Source organism: Dendropsophus ebraccatus, chromosome 7, assembly GCF_027789765.1.
Source record: "Dendropsophus ebraccatus isolate aDenEbr1 chromosome 7, aDenEbr1.pat, whole genome shotgun sequence".
Taxonomy (NCBI): domain Eukaryota; kingdom Metazoa; phylum Chordata; class Amphibia; order Anura; family Hylidae; genus Dendropsophus; species Dendropsophus ebraccatus.
In genome coordinates this window covers 34,190,802-34,208,498 of record NC_091460.1, presented here as the reverse complement: position 1 = coordinate 34,208,498, position 17,697 = coordinate 34,190,802, and the positions used below count along the sequence as shown (strand labels likewise).

The window sequence follows — 17,697 nt, the reverse complement described above, 5'->3', positions numbered from 1 at the left end:
ATTGGGCTCCCTCTAGTGGAAGACATGTGCCTGTCCAACTGTATTTATAAGCTCAGCCCATAGGCTGAGGGTATATAGTCTCCACCTTATCACATCTTTGTTCAATTGTTGTTGTTTGACAGTCAGTAACCACGTCTGTACTCCCTGGCTTTCCGCCATTTCTAGAGATCTTCTAGCTAGCTAACCCACAGAAAGGGGAAAAATGACCCAAGGTGTGTGGCAAATGTGTATAGGTGCAGGTGCTGATGCAAAGATGACTGAGTCCCAGTGATAAAAATAGAACAGCTTTTACTGTGCAGTCTCTGAATAATACAAAACACTTTGGCAGCAAAGAGATAATCTGGGCACAGACTTTAGTGCTCAACTTGGTTTGTGCTACGGAGATACTTGGAAGAGCAGAATATAGCAGAAGTAGGTGTAGCGGTGCTTGTAGAGTTGAGAGTAGAGAGGAGCAGCGTAGAGGAGAGGAGTTTGTCAAGGGAGTCCTGGTAGTACTTGTGCTCTGCCGGAACTTTGAGAAATACTTGAGAGTGAGAGATATACATGTACCCATGTTTAGACTTATGTCTGACCACCTTCTGCCCTGCAGTGTCGAGGTACTCGTCCATGGTTACCTGGGTGAAGCTAAGTGTCTGAGACTTCCCGGGGTTACTTGCACTGCGAGATAGAAAACGTAGACTTTCTGGTAGCTTTTTTCTATCCAGGCTAGTTCCTCTTGTGTTGTAAGATACTGCCCTGCACTTTGTAGAGTGGTTCTCGGCGTGGGCTGGGTTTATCCCCGACTTTCTCCCTCTTGTAGTGCCTAGCACTGCATAGTAGATATAATGGATAGACTTGAGAAAGTGAGAGTCTCTGGTTGCTTCATACACGTGGCTTTGACTCAACTGGACTATACTTTTCCTGGACAAGGGTCCTGGCAGAGCCAGGCCCTGGCTTGGCTACAGCAGGGACGTCTGCTCTTTGTGTCCTCTCTGTGTATCCTTCCTTAAGAAATGTGTAAAAGACCCTGTGAGTGGTGGAAAGGAATGTGTGCAAGAAAAGAGGTGATAGGCTAGAGAGGGAAAGAGCATCTCCATTGGACAATAAAAGTGCATAATATATAGGTAACCCTTTGTTGGCTTCAGCTGTGCAGTACAAAAAGCATGTATACCAAACCCTGACACCTTCTGGTAAAACTATAGAATACCTTTATCACCATCTAACTTTGAGTAAAGGGCTTTTGCGACAGGTGTGGAGATACAAAACAACTGTGGTGGGGCACCACACAAACACAAAGCCAAGTCAGATACGGTACAATATACTTAGCTATCCCAGGTGAGGGCCCCGCCGGTTCTTCTAGGCACCTGGGAGAGATGACTTTACACACCACTTTCTTCTGTTGTTTCACCAAAAGTGGAATACCCCTTTAAGAAAGGAGACCAGGAGATCTGACTGCAGTTTAGAATGAATAGAGACTCACAGGCCTGCAGAACAAAAAGAAAATCTTAGATTAGCAGGATCCCATTTGTACCTCATTGTTTTTGTGACAAATTTTGCTTACGGAAAAAAAAAAGAACAACTTTTCAGAATTTTCTCATTCCAAAAATCACAGAAAAAAAAGGACAAAATTATCTATCTATCTATCTATCTATCTATCTATCTATCTATCTATCTACTATATATATAGGCCTAAGAACTCCTTGTTAGCAGATTTAGCTAAATATAACCATAAAGTAATCAATTATAATTTTTTAAATAAAATTTAAAAAAAAACTCAAATTTTTTTTTGTTTTCATTTAAGCACCAAATGATTCTCCTATTTTTTCCCTCCGGTACCCCAGACAGAAAGACTCTGTACATGCCAGACAGCGGCTGCACGCAGCAGACAATAGTTCATTGTGAAGTTTTCACTACTTGTACCACTGACACAAGAACTCCAGAACTGCATCCAGCCGCTGCGGGGAGAGGACATGTTTGATTTTTCTTCTTCCTTTACTGCTGAGAATGTGAAGATAAAACCTCAGTAAATATAAAATGACTGTGGACTGCTTTACTGCACTGTGGTTGGTGCGGGTGCCACCCGCCGCGGCCGACGCAGGGATCCTTTACTGCTTTATTTCTGTCCGTGAATAACTGCGCAGAAGTAAATATAAATATATGAATGTATATGGGAGCTGATATCCGGCTGTAATAGTGATGACTGCGAGCCCCCACATGGGACAGCTCTTCATGGTAGAAAACTCATAGGGTAGATGATAGTAAATGGTTTGTATATGTACAAGTAGTTATGGAGTCACAATCAATGTAAATGCTCGACCATCATCTGACGCCAAAGAAATTGTGATAATCCTGCCGATACCTCTAGTTATATAGAGTGGGATAATCGGCCGTAGTTAAAGGGAACCTGTCACCATGAAAATACTACCTAATCTATCACCATCATGTTATAGAGCAGAAGGAGCTGAGCGGATTGATATATATCTTTATGGGAAAATATTCAGTATAACTTTAATTTATAGATTAAAATCCCTGCTAATACTGTGGTAAGGAGTCCAGTGGGCGTGTCACTCAATGGACTGGACTCTTTAGCCTGGAAACATCAGAGATTCCAACCAATAAATTACAAGTTATACTGAACCTTTTCTCATTAAGATATATATCAATCCGCTCAGCTCCTTCTGCTCTATAAGAGGATGCCGATAGATTAGGAATTATTTTCATGGTGACGGGTTCCCCTTTAAAGGGACATTCCAGCAAATAAATCATATAATGCTTTCATTCTTTAGGTCCTTTTATTCACTGGATAAAAATCTATTCATAGTCATGTATTCTTGCCAACAGTCTGGAAGGGACAGAGTCTATGTAAACACCATCCTAAAGAGGCTTATATGTCCTGATGTTGGCAATTTAAAGGGGTACTCCAAATTTAAAAACATGTTTTCAAATCAAATGGTCGTCAGAAAGTTATACAGATTTGTAAATTAATTCTATTTAAAAATCAAATGTATTCCAGTACTTATCAGCTGCTGTATGTCCTGCAAGAAGGGGTGTATTCTTTCCAATCTGACACAGTGCTCTCTGCTGCCACCTCTGTTTATGTCAGGAACTGTCCAGAGCAGTAGTAAATCCCCATAGAAAACTTCCCCTACCAACCACATCTGCTGAAAGTTTTGGTTGTTATTTACTGTATCTTTTCCCAGAAAGATGAACTGATATATATATTTGCCAAGTATAAAGTATAATTTACAGCTCAATTATGCAAAGCAGACTGGTATGGGGTTTGGCTGCTCTGAGACTTGTCTTCCTTATAGAGAATAGATACTGAACTTTGCATACTGTGTTTGTTTTTTTTTTTTCCTGAAGCCTTACTGAATAATAGTCTCTGTACCCTGCTGGTGAGAAGCAGCACTGCATCCTGTGGTAAACTATGTAAAAAGCTATTAAGGATATACAATTGACTAATATGACACTCATTCATTTCAATTTTCAGCAGAGGTGAAATCAGATGAGATGTAGTATGATGTTCTGCAGCAGCTGGAGTGTATGATGTTCTGCAGCAGCTGGAGTGTATGATGTTCTGCAGCAGCTGAGATGTATTATGATGTTCTGCAGCAGCTGAGGTGTGTATTATAATGCTCTGCAGCAGCTGAGGTGTATTATGAGGTTCTGCAGCAGCTGAGGTGTGTATTATAATGCTCGGCAGCAGCTGAGGTGTATTATGAGATTCTGCAGCAGCTGAGGTGTATTATGAGGCTCTGCAGCAGCTGAGGTGTGTATTATAATGCTCTGCAGCAGCTGAGGTGTATTATGAGGTTCTGCAGCAGCTGAGGTGTGTATTATAATGCTCGGCAGCAGCTGAGGTGTATTATGAGATTCTGCAGCAGCTGAGGTGTATTATGAGGCTCTGCAGCAGCTGAGGTGTGTATTATAATGCTCTGCAGCAGCTGAGGTGTATTATGAGGTTCTGCAGCAGCTGAGGTGTGTATTATAATGCTCGGCAGCAGCTGAGGTGTATTATGAGGTTCTGCAGCAGCTGAGGTGTATTATGAGGCTCTGCAGCAGCTGAGGTGTGTATTATAATGCTCTGCAGCAGCTGAGGTGTATTATGAGGTTCTGCAGCAGCTGAGGTGTGTATTATGTGGTTCTGCAGTAGCTGAGGTGTATTATGTGGTTCTGCAGCAGCTGAGGTGTGTATTATGATGTTCTGCAGCAGCTGAGGTGTGTATTATGATGTTCTGCAGCAGCTGAGGTGTATTATGATGTTCTGCAGCAGCTGAAGTGTATTCTGATGTTCTGCAGCAGCTGAAGTGTATTATGTGGTTCTGCAGTAGCTGAGGTGTATTATGAGGTTCTGCGGTAGCTGAAGTGTGTTATGAGGTTCTGCAGCAGCTGAGGTGTATTATAAGGTTCCGCAGCAGCTGACATGTGTATTATGAGGTTCTGCAGCAGCTGAGGTGTGTATTATGATGTTCTGCAGCAGCTGAGGTGTGTATTATGAGGTTCTGCAGCAGCTGAGGTGTGTATTATGATGTTCTGCAGCAGCTGACGTGTGTATTATAAGGTTCTGCAGCAGCTGTGGTGTGTATTATGAGGTTCTGCAGCAGCTGATGTGTGTATTATGAGGTTCTGCAGCAGCTGAGGTGTGTAGTATGATGTTCTGCAGCAGCTGTGGTGTGTATTATGATGTTCTGCAGTAGCTGACGTGTGTATGATGAGGTTCTGCAGCAGCTGAGGTGTATTATAAGGTTCTGCAGCAGCTGTGGTGTATTATAAGGTTCTGTACAGGAACAGTGAGTGCTGTATACCTGCTGTGTGCCAAACCTCAGTGCTCGAGGACAGAACTATGGGGGGGGGGGGGGGGGGGCTGCAACAAATCTGCATAGTGTGAACATCCCCTGAGAATGAATACGTCCACATGTACTGTATATGGTGCAGATTTCATCAGTGACTTACCACCAAAAAAATCACTTGACAAGTACCCTGTATGATCAACCCCAAATCTCCAGCGAGTGGATTTTATCATTAATTCACCCGGATAAAATCCATAGCCTCATTTCTCCATCATATACAGTACGTGTGAACATACCCTTAAAGAGGTTCCGCAGCATCTGTGCCAATATATCTAATATTTCAAATAGTCTAGAGCAATTCTGTATCCGTGTGGTGTGATCGCTCCCGGTGTCATCTGGCAGCTGCCTCTACCCCTCCCAGCCACGGCCCAATGACCTGGATTCCCCTGCCCCCTGAGGACCCGGCCCATGCCAGCCTTGCCCCTCTGCCATGGTAATTGATTCCTGTAGAAGTTTCCTCCCTCCCTGCCCTCCACAGCTGCAGCCACTCCTCCAGCTTACTTTCCCCTTTCAGCCATGTCTGAGGAGGAGGAGGAGGAGGAGGGGGAGAGTACATTGTATTTATTTCCCTGCTATCTCCTCCTCTGTACACTCCAGCCCTGTGCGGCTGAAGGGACGGCCCATTGCCATTGGCTGTGGTCCAGCCTCGCCGCCCTGTGATTGGCTGCCCTGGAATGCTCGTATGAGCTGATTGGAGGGCTGTTACCTTGTTTCATATTTGCACAAGCCATAGCATAAACAGCTTGGATTCTTCCCTCCAGGTGGAGATGCAAGGTTTGTTACATTTTGTTCTATTTCTTTGTATCCAGCTGCTGGTGGGGAGTGACCGGCTGGGGCTGGGGCTGGGCTACTGCTCTGCTTGGCTCCCAGTCCAGGGCTGGCTATTGGGGAGGGGTGCCTTTCATCCCATGCTGTGGGTTTCTTAGAACAGAAGAGGGGAGGGTGGGATTGTGGGCTGTGTTCTGGGGGGCTTCACATGTTATGTCACAGACGTGTTCAGGGCTGGCGTGTAGGTGTGCGGATCACCATGACAGTGGGCACTCATCTAGGCGGCTATATATAGGGTATTGTTAGGCAGAAGTTTGTGCAAAGAGCCAAAAGGCTGGCGTAAGGTGCCATCCTAATGATGCACTACTACCCCCATCATCTCCGCCTGGAGATATTCTGCTACCGTGGAAGGATGTTTTGTCATTTGGCTGTAATGGGGTCATTGTTGCTGTTGCTGTATGAGATTTTGGTAGAAATGATAGGTTTCTGTTCCTTCTGATTGATTGATTGATTGATTGATTGATTTGATTGATGTGTTTTATTATTGCTATAGGTGTCATGATCTACTGGGTTATGGTATAGGTCAGTACTGCCTATTGACTGGTATGGTAAGGTGGGCACCGCTGCCAATGCTGCCTATTGACTGGCACTGCTAACAATACTGCCTATTGAATGGCATGGTATGGGAAGCTGCCACTGCTGCCTATTGATTGGCATGTCATATTAAGATGGGCACCACTGCCAATGCAGCTTATTGATTGGCAAGCTGGGCACTGCTGCCAATGCTGCCTATTGACTGGCGCTGCAGCCAATGCCGCCTATTGACTGGCATAGTATGGAAAGCTGGGCACCGCTGCCAATGCTGCCTATTGATTGGCACTGCAGCCAATGCTAACTATTGACTAACATAATATGGCAAGCTGGGCACCGCTGCCTATTGACTGGCATTGCAGGCAATGTTGCTTATTGACTGGCATAGGATGGCAAGCTGGGCACCGCTGCCAATGCCGCCTATTGACTGGCATACTATGGCAAGCTGGGCACCACTGCTTATTGACTGGCATTGCATCTGATGCTGCCTATTGACTGCCAAAATATGGCAAACTGGGCACCACTGCCTATTGACTGGCACTGCAGCCAGTGCTACCTATTAATTACCAAAATATAGCAAACTGGGTACCACTGCCTATTGACTGGCATAGTATGGCAAGCTGGGCACTGCTGCTAGTACTGCCTATATACTGGCATGTCATAATAAGATGGCCACTGCTGCCAGTACTGCCTATTGACAGGTATGCCATGGTTAGATTGGCACCACTACCAATGCAGCTTGCTGACTGGCATGCCATGGTATGATGGGTACCGCTGCCAGTGCAGAATATGCCATGCCAAGGACTGCTGCCAAGTAAAAGCCATGTGACAGATCTATACCCATCTTACTGTATTATATCCTTGTGCTATATGGATATTACTGTACTGGCATCCTCCGACACACAGCAGTGCTTGATGGTCAAAATCTTTAACCCTTTGCACGCGAGAAATCCCAGCAATCACTCTTTCTTGCAAATATAGGTCACCTTAACCCATTGAGCAGGTGACATTTAGCCATTACCCGTGACCACATCAGGGGGCATGCTGTTTCCCCACAGCACAAGGCATGTAGCAGGGGGTGGGCTTCTCCCTATGACCTATGACCCCAGATTTATGAAAGGTTGGAGACTTGATGCATTTCCACTACTAAATACAGACATAGCAGAGCTGAATTTGTCATATCCTTAGAGACTGCATTATGTGTGCCATATAAATGACATCTAGCCATAGTGTTGTGTCAGACTGCAACCCATCTTCTTTCCCTATTGTAGTCGACAGGATAGACTGCAACAATGCATTAAAAAAAAATCCAAACCACTGTATTAATAAAGCCTCATCTAGTAGATTTACCAGCAGCCCCATGTAAAACACTGATGATGACTCATTATTTTTGACAGACAACAAACTCGGCTCTGCTGCATCTGCCCAGCTCCTATCTGCTCTAGAAACACACGCTGCAGGGGGGGTTGCGGCTTTGTGCAGTGGGATGGGATTTGAAGTCTTCTGGCAGCCAGTTAGTTAATCTCTTAGGCCCTTCAGCTTGCTAGAGGCTGATCCGCGGCCATCGTAGAGACGCGATATTGTAATCAATTTGTTCCTATTTCTCCCGCATCACTTTGGAGGCACAAGTCATTTCACTCCGGTACCAGCGAGAAATCAATGGGGCTTAGGAGGAATTGTTCTCTATCACATCTATGTTTATACTTAGGGCTCGTGATTGCAGAGTGGTTTTTCTAAAATATAGCAGCTTGCTAAAAAAAAAGACTTTGATCCAGCTTCAACAAAACTTGGCAAATATTGGACAGTAATTTAAAAAAAATTGTAAGCAATTTTTTATAGGTGTGCAGTAAACGATATATATTGTCATCCTTGTTGTCTACTATAAATCAATATTAATATTAGGCTCCGCCCTCTTTTCTACAATATTTGAGCCAATAGCTGCATGAAAATTTACAAGTCAAAAACCGTATCGCATTACTTCAAGCTCTACCCCATAGACTCATCCAGAGACACAACTTTGCATGTATCAATAGTGCAAGAACTTCTAAGAAAGATTGGTAATATATCTTATCAGAGAAAAATTTCTTTCTCGTCAGGTTTCCTTTCTCCTCTTAACATTTTCACTCTGAAATAAATTTTTAAACCCATACTGAGTAGCTAGATGGACTAGTAGTTACATGCCAGGGGTTTGATTTGCAGCTTACACTGCACAATACTGCTCTATAATGTCCTCCATGCTGCTTGTGCTTGTTAGGATGTATACAGATATAGGGAAGCAGGATCCCCTCCTTTCTGTATGTGCAGTGTATGGGCAATATGGCAGAGGTTAGCCTCTACCTACCAGCTCTGAGGTACCTGAATCTTAGAGATGGAGTATGCAGAGTGAAGAATGCCATTTACAAGTTATATGAGGTCCAGAAGCAGCAGGGTGGTCCTTTCAGTGTTTTTTCACTATCATTGTTGTCGTCATCACATCCCCTGTTTACAATGACTTTTAGGGTCTAACTATCCCAGCGATCAGCTGAGAAACATGATTTAACTGATCGCTATGCACTCTAGATGGGACCATAATTGGCCTATTAGACTTTCCGCCCCTCAGGCTCTTGCCAAAACCCTGGTTAAATCCAGGGCTGTGGAGGAGGAAGGTCTAGAGTCTCTAAGGGTACTATTACACGGAACAATAATCAGCCCTATCCGGCCGATTATCGTTCCGTGTAATAAAGACAATGATCATCTGATGATCGTTGTCATCAGCTGATCGTTGAAATAGTTTCTGACCTATAATTGTCGGGCGCCGACCACACATCGCTACGTGTAATAGCGGCACGCGGCCGACGCTGACGATTAGCAAAGAAGAATACATTACCTATCCATGCTGCAGGGCTCCTCTTGTTCAGTGCTTCTCCCCGGGTCCTGCGCGCTCTAGCTTCAGAGCGGCCTGTCTCAGCTGACAGGCCACTCAACCAGTCACTGTCCGGGACCGCCGCGGCTAGTGATCGGCTGAGCCGCTCTGAAGCTGGAGCGTGCAGGACCCGGGGAGAAGCACAGAACGAGAGGAGCCCTGCAGCCTGGACAGGTAATGTATAAAGTTTAAACAAGGGCTGCAAGGACATCGGTAACGATGTCCCTGCAGCCCTTGTTAAATAATTATTGGGTCGTGTAAAGGTGCATTTACACGTAACGATTATCGTGCGAATTTGCGCGATAACGATCAAATTCGAATGTCTGATAGTCCCGGATAGCACCTGGGACACCGAAGGGGAAGGTATATGTCTTACCATCCTCCTCAGCACTGGTTCCGTGCTGTTAATCAGGGTACACTCCTCTCCAGCGTACCATTAGGAGCACTGCTGCGTCATCCGGCCTGCCCCCTCCATTGATTATTATTAGAAAGAGTGCTCCTAACGGTGCTCCGACTTTACGCCGACTAACAGAGTCGCAGACTGTCGCAGAGGAGGAAGGTAAGACACATACCTTTCTCCTCGCGGCCCCCGGCGCTATAGGGGGCTATCAGCAGGTTAGATTTGCCTCACCTGCTGATAGTTCCCCTTTAAGAAACTTGATTGTGGGTGGGTTTTTTTTCATTGCATAATCTCCACCTACTCAGCGACACTCTTTATCTCAGTCCAGACACTATTTTCATTCCCATCCCCAATAAATAAAACCGTTGAGGTTAGTGTCCTATTAGATATACATATGCCTGTAAGCACACAAAACAGTTTGGATCCGGCATATTAGAAATGACAGAATTGACAAACACAAGCTGCTTGACCATGTGGACTCCGAGTGAAACCGAAGCTGTAGATGACGGATTTATTGTCTCGCTTTGGAACGTTATAACGTTTTCAACAAGTTGACCTTGAGAGTCCCGACATTAGGAAGCCTTCAATATCCACCGCATTGTTCACACGCTCTTCCACACTATATATAAGTCCTACATGACAATGCCAAAAATTAATTCAAAAAAACTTTTCATTGGGTGACGTCCAATGTGGCCAGCACCCAACTGGTAACTGCCGCAAGGTCTGTCATCTATTATAGTATATGTATGGCGTTGTTGGGGGAGCACATATGACGGTTCTTTTGCTAATATATGTTTGTTATTTTCAAAACTAATGGTTAGATGTTGGCAGATGGTGGTAAGGGTGTGAAGAGGCATTATATGGATGGCCATATAATCAATAAATATAATATATATTTCTCCATTGTATTCACAGAAGGAAAAGAAATGTCAGGAGAAATACTGAGGGATAAAGTAAACTCTGCATTTAATGTCATCTGTCTAACCCCAGGAAGGAAGAAGTACAGCGAGACCTTAAGACGATGGCATTCACCCCCATGTTCTAAGGGAGTTAAGTAACACAATAGACCAGCAACCAGTGCAAGCAAATAAGATCATGGGGGTACATCGAAAAGGGAATAGACGCACGTGACAACAACATTGCTCTACCACGTGACCTAATGACTAGTCAGAACATGAGACCCACCTCACCCCAAGCAAAAAAGTGGGGTCCCCTCAGAATCCTTCATGTAGAGACATGCAGGGTTAAAGATGACTAAAAATAGCTAAAAGCTATGGCTCTTCATACCCCATAGACATGAACTTTGAACAGAGAGAGAACGGATAAGCCACTGCTGCTGGTGGTTTATATCTCTGAAAACAAAAGGATTGGATTGTTGAATGGGCCCGACCCTTCTCTCTTCTGGCATCATCTCTCAGGGGACAGTCAGGACCCGTTTATGCACATTGGACTAGTCCCACAACAATAAATGAATGTGACCATACACCCTGTAACAGATAACTGGTGCGGACCCATTATGCCAACTAACCATTTTATCTTTGACCCACTAAGAGAGTGTTATCTAAGGAGCCCCTTAGTTTTCTCCTTTTAACACCCACATATTTCAGGGAGCTACGGGATCAGTACCTGTGGGAGAGGTCCCAGTAGAGGTGGTGATTGGCCCAATGGGCCAAAAAGGTGTCACTGTAAGGCATTGAGGAGACAGGAATAAATGTATCTACCACGTGACCAAATAGCTAGCCAGAATATACATGGCATATTGTACAATGTTCTGATCAGTTTTAAAGGTGGGCAACATAGAGGGGGATTCTACTGTAAGAGCAGTGAGACTATGGAACTGTGAAAAGTTGTTAGGGTTGGTTCAGCGTCAGGTTTATTTTTCCCATAAGATTAGGGAAATTAGCCTTAGGGCCCTATTCCACGGAACGACTATCGTTCGCATAATCGTTAATGATAAACGATCCAAACGACCGCTATTGTGAAAGACCTGAAATCATTCACCCATTTACATGGAACGATAATCGTTACTTATGATCGTTCTTGCGGTCGTCTTGTCGTCGCTATTGCGTTCGTCATTACTGCGAACGACCAACCGACATCTTATTCAATGCGAATGATTTTCGAACCAGCAAAGATAAAAATAGGCCCAGGTCTTATTAAACGATTTCTCGTTCAGTTGTTAATCATTAACTGCTATTCAACCGAACGATTATCGTTTAGATTTGAACGACTTATAATCTGAACGATAATCGTCCCGTAGAATAGGGCCCCTACTTTGTTAGTATGCCTGTTGTCTGCTTTGTTTGTAATGTAAATGCCCAGTTTTGTAATACGTCACATTTAGGGCAGATTTACAAACTTTTTGAAGAAAAATCAGCTAATATTTCAATGTTGAGACTTCTCCGGTCTCTGCTCATCTCTGACCTTCCAGCTCCTGGAATGACTGACAACCTGTGACTGCTGCAATGGTTCAGTCACTACAGTACTGGAGGCCAGGCGAACAGGAGGCTCGAGGGGAACCAGGGTCACAGTCAAAAAATCTCCGTAGACTGATAATCCTGGGTTCATTGGTGAGTCAATGACGGGAGCAGAGACTAGTCTTGAGGAATACCATGGGTGTGGTTTATATTTGTTATCGTGTCGGCCATGAACCTGTGTCGGCCAGTCAAGTACGATATAAGGATAGTCATTCCATACTGTATGTACAAAGACTGTGGACTTCCCAGTCATATATGCCTCTTGACGTTACCCTCTTATAATGCCGGGGCGTAGAAACCATAGGTATAACAGTGAGTGTTCCTGCGACTACATATCTACATTAAAGTGAATGCGTATGTGCCTGCTGGCTCCAGGAGAAAGGCTTAACCTTTGGAAATGTGCAGCTTTATAATGTGCTATCCTCCCTCCTCAGAGCTGTTTTTAGCGACTTTACAGCTCCCAGACAGATGGTGATATTTGGTTTCTTGACAGTTTTAATGAATTTTGATAGAAGCGATAAGAACATTTGCTTCACTTAGTAAACTTCCTCTCCTGGCTCATAATTAATGGAAAGCTCTTTGAAGTTTGCCTCATAGGTGCAAGGATGAGGGGAACGGATGGGAGGGGGGGGGGGGGTTGGACATAGTCGGCTGTGAGTCACGGCATAAAAACCATTACTGTCTGCAAATGGTAACAGTTAGAGGTCTTCCTGTGTTCACTATTTGCTCTACCATGTATGTAGACGTGAGGTCCCTCAGAAATGCTTATTTTTTTACCTCTTCTGTATGGACTTACAGTGATACTTTGGATTGAATATGACTAAAGATAACCAAGTTCTTGGTCCTCCATATACATAAACTTTAAAAGGAATGAAAAAGGATAAGCCGCTGCCAAACCCTCTGGTGGTATATATACATGATGATATATGAGCAAAGAATGGGAACAGCTGAAACCCAACGTGCCCGACCTTATCTCCCCTGACACCATCTCTAAGGAAACATTCAGGACACCTGATAGACATAAGACCAGTCCCACCAAAATAATTGTATTTGGCCAACTTTAATTTTTTTTTAATAATGTGTATGGGTGCTTAAAGGTGACTGTACACTCTGTAAAGGATGACTGGTGGATGGACCCACTGTGCCACCTAACCATTTGGACCACTATGACGGCGTTATCTAAGGATCCCCCTAGTTTTCACCCTAAAACAGTCTCTTATGATCTGGTCTTACGCGGTCGGTCTCTTTGGGAAAAGGTCCAGTATAGGAGGTGGCTGGCCCAATGGGCCAATAAATGTGCCATTGTAAGACACTGAGGGGGCAGGAATAGACATATCCAGGTGAGGCTGAGATCATAGGTGGCCGTGTACATGCATAGTCAGGAACTGTCAAGCAGGTCGGGAGAGGCAGCACAGGTTTGTAGTCAATCAGGCCAAGGTCAAACAAAGGAGAGGCAAACATTAGGAGGCAAAAAAAGGACTGACACTAGCACAGTTACCCTTACTAGATCTCTTAGAAACCTTATTGTTCAGGTGAATAGTACACGATGGCTTGATATAGATGGAGATAAAAGGTAATTGGAGGTGGAAGGATTTGAGTGCGTGCACTGGCCCTTTTAGAATCAAAGACGGAGCGTGTGCACGCCCTACAGGCAGGCAGAGGAAGTGGCAGCAGGAAGAGGAGGAGCCAGAAGGGGACAAATTGTTACCTAACTGCAAATTCAGGGAAAAAATGGTCAAACACACTGTTATTCTCAAACAAGCAATCAGTCTGTGACTTATTTAGTTCAGGGGAGGAAATATGTTGGCTGAATGCTTAGTTGACTGTCTCAAGTGTATGGCCAGCCCTATAGGCACTTAATCTACTACACAGAAATCGACACTAAACATGTATTACGAGCATAAGCACCCTCATCTATAATGGCCCTGGCCAAAGCTATTGCTCTTGGTGCCTGAGGGACCCAAAGGGTCTCTGTGTCCCTATATTGTAAATGGCCCATAGTAGGTGGGGGCCTGTTATAAATGGTGCACTGGGGCCCAGGAGCCTCAGGTTACACGTCTGCTGATGTTGCCAGCAGTGAACAAGACTAATGAATTGCAATCTCGATGTGATAATTGTACTCGTGTCTGGAGGAGGTATCGCACCTCTCCTGAGATTGGGCACTGTCAACATATGCTGCATTATTGGAACTCCTCGGAGACATTTCGTTGCCATGGAGCCTATAAGGGTAAGGGCATTTCTTAAGAAGTAAAATAAGGAATATTGCCATGAGGCCAATAGAAACAGATCTTTCTATCCACAGAAATGGATACTCTGTGCAAAATGCCAAAGACTTACGGTACTCTAGAGGGTTGAACATTAAAAGGAATGGATTTGTAACATATATATTTATTTAAAACAGGTTTTTAAAATGTTAAAAATTTTTATTATTTTTTTATGTGACTATCCACATACTAAGCATCCACTGTATAGGAAGGCATCCAATGGAGTTATATGTCGTGAAATCCTCCTGATATTTACGTGCAGTGTCTACAACTCTATTCTATTGCTGGGGTGGTAGATAAGTTAGGACTGTTGTCAGCCAAAATTATGATGGTCCCTTAAAGGGGTGCTCCAGTGAAAAAAAAAACATTCTATCAAATCAACTGGTTTCAGAAAGTTATGTCAATTTGTAATTTACTTCTATTTAAAAATCTCCAGTCTTCCAGTACTTATGAGCTGCTGTATGTCCTGCAGGAAATGGTGTGTTTTTTTAGTTTGACACAATGCTCTCTGCTGACATCTCTGTCCAGTTAGGAACTGTCCAGAGCAGGAGAGGTTTTCTATGGGGATTTGCTGCTGCTCTGGACAGAGGTGATAGCAGAGAGCACTGCGTCAGACTGGAAAGAAAACACCACATCCTGCAGGACATACAGCAGCTGATACGTACTGGAAGATTTTTTTATTTGAAAATAAAAAGACATGCATCCAAGGATATTCAATATTAACCCATAATCATTCTAGACCACCAGAGATATAGGTTCTGACAGCTAAGCTGCACTAGACCACCAGGAGTATAATCAGAATCACTAACCTCTAAACTACTTTCTAAATAGGCTTTTACACATAATAGAAAGGTAAAGAGGGGGGGGGGGGGTATTGTTTGCGCCCAGCCCTAATGGATTTGGGACCCCATCCCCCATATAAAAGTAATTTGTCCTGCCTTTGTACATCTTAGCTACAAGTTAGGTTTCTTTTTCCCTTTGTGGATAAGTAAGTGCAGTGCTGTTCGTTGTACGTAGCTCAGGGCAGGCTTTAATAGTATTTCATTATTGAAGTCCGGGTGTAGGGCTCGGATAACAAATGACAGTAATTGTCACCATCAGCACTTTTTAATGCCACTGCAGCACTGTGAAGACTTGAGATGATAGAGACTGACATTATCGGGATCTGCCACTTTCATGTGGTTAAAGGAAGAGATAATTTACTGCTTTTAACCGTTTATCGCTGCGTCCCATCTGCTTGGATTAGGGATACAATGCTTCTAGTTAAATTAGGAATTGCACATTTGCAGCCTGATGAAACAAATGCCGGCTACATGTAGTGATAAATTGGGAGATATCCGAAAGCTGGTCCAATATGTGCCTCACAAGATATGGCAGCCCCCCTAGATGGCATGGGTGAAGGATTTTGGTATTGGATGCTTTACAGTGAAAAAAGCAAGTATATGGGTTTTCTTATTGCAGTATATAAACATTTACAAGGGAATGAACTCATACAGGTGGCCATGGCACATATGCAAAATATAGCATCCAGCTTATGGTGGTACAAGGTGTACCAGTGGGTCTTCATTGTAATATATTTTGCCATGTGCGTGAACCATTGCCCTTATAGACATTACAGAGTTGTGCCATCTTAGCACAAGGGGGGAGATTTATCAAACATGGTGTAAAGTGAAACTGTCTCAGTTGCCCCTAGCAACCAATCAGATTCCACCTCTCATTCCTCACAGACTCTTTGAAAAAAGAAAGGTGGAATCTGATTGGTTGCTAGGGGCAACTAAGACAATTCTGCTTTACACCAGTTTGATAAATCTTCCCTATGGAGTTTAGGTAGGCAGGGGCACAACTAGAATTGGCTGGGCCCCATAGCAAAATTTTTATTGGGCCCGCCCCCTAACTGACAACAAACACGTCAAAGTGTAGTTATAACCTTTAACACAAACGGCCATTTTTAGCACCCAGGAGGCCCGAGGCCCGATTGACTACTAGGTGCTGCAAATGATGTCGGCTCAGGGGGCCCAGTTTATTGAAGGAGTGGGCCACCAGGCCCCTTGATGCAGTGAGCTCCACAATAGCTGCTGTGGTGGTAGTTACGCCCCTGCCTTTAGGCCTGCACTTTAGAGCAAAACTTCTTCATATTTACCAACATTTAAATAGTAAAAATCAGGACATTTAAACCGTGTCCTGGGAACATCCTGGTAATGCCTTCAAAATAAATGAGAATAGGGAATAGAATATTCCTGGCCCAAAAAATTGTTCACCTTTTACTTTGCAGGATTGCCTGCCAAAATTTGGACTATTGGCAAGGATACTTTTTATGCCGCCACATGGTGCAACATTAAGGGCCCTATTACACAGGACGATTATAATTCGAAAAATCGTTAGATCGTCCGGTTTGGAACGATAATCGTCTAGTATAATAGCAGACAACAATTAAACGACCAATGAGAAATTGTAGGTCATTTGATAGAATTTGGACCTATTTTTAGCGTTGATCATTTGCAAATCGTTCGCATATAATAAATAGTTTTGTGGAATAGTACCCTAGGGAATTTGCAGTATGGCCCCAAAGTCTATTGTACCAATGTGTGTGTCCCCTTCATCAGACTCCAGTTCTATGTCTTCACACACATGTCCAGAGTTTACAGGCTATACACATGTGATTCTTACTTGGCCCTTTGGGGCTGCATTAGTGTGTATTGCAGTAACTTCGAGGTAATAAAATAGGTTTATGTTAACATTAGTTTTACAGTATCGTTCATCCGTGTCATAAAAAGCCTAGTTAAATCTATGCTGACTGCATAATGTTACACAGTAATATATGATGACTTCTAGATGTCAGGAGAATGGCAGTGTGAGTACTTTTATAGTGTCATTGAAATCTAATGGCAGACGGTCACATAAAAGAAGCCTAAAGTGGCGGTACAGGATAAGAAAATGGCAGCTTTCTTTCACAGCGCCATGCCGGTCCATGGGTTGTTTGTGGTAAGGCTAGGTTCACACTGCGTTTTCAGCATCCGTTTAACGGATCCGTTTTTTTTAACGTCCAGAAAAATAGGGTCAGCAACGTTTTTTTGTCCGTTTTGGTCCGTCAAAAAAAACGGATCCGTTTTTTTTTATAATGGAAGTCAATGGAAAAACGGATGCACACAAATGAATCCGTTTTTTGCAATCCGTTTTTCATGCGTTTTTTGCAAAAAACGGATGCGTTAAACGGATGCTGAAAACGCAGTGTGAACCTAGCCTTATGTAACACCTCATCCTTATTTACTTATGTAGTGATGAGCTGCAATCTTTAGTGCTGTTTTTAGAAGAAAGCATGAAGAAAGCCATGTTTTTCTATTTCTGTACAACTCCTATAAGCTCCCATAGACATGATGTGACTGTATCTCAGCTTCAGTAGGATGAGGAGAAATGAGAGAAATAGTCATAGATAGAAATAGATTATTGAAGGCATTGTCCAGTGTTT

General features: G+C 43.7%; 1 protein-coding gene across 2 annotated transcripts in view; it reads left to right on the top strand.

Annotated features, from left to right (window-relative positions):
- Positions 1 to 17,697, top strand: part of CTBP1 (C-terminal binding protein 1) — a 224,976-nt gene that overhangs the window by 80,197 nt on the left and 127,082 nt on the right. The window contains exon 1 of one of the 2 annotated variants that reach the window (XM_069977267.1): positions 5,434 to 5,603. The exons of the other annotated variant lie outside the window; for it this stretch is intronic. Coding sequence (XP_069833368.1) covers positions 5,597 to 5,603 — 7 coding nt within the window. The 5' untranslated portion in view covers positions 5,434 to 5,596. Of the gene's footprint in view, positions 1 to 5,433; positions 5,604 to 17,697 lie in introns of those variants that run through there. 2 annotated transcript variants of the gene reach the window in all.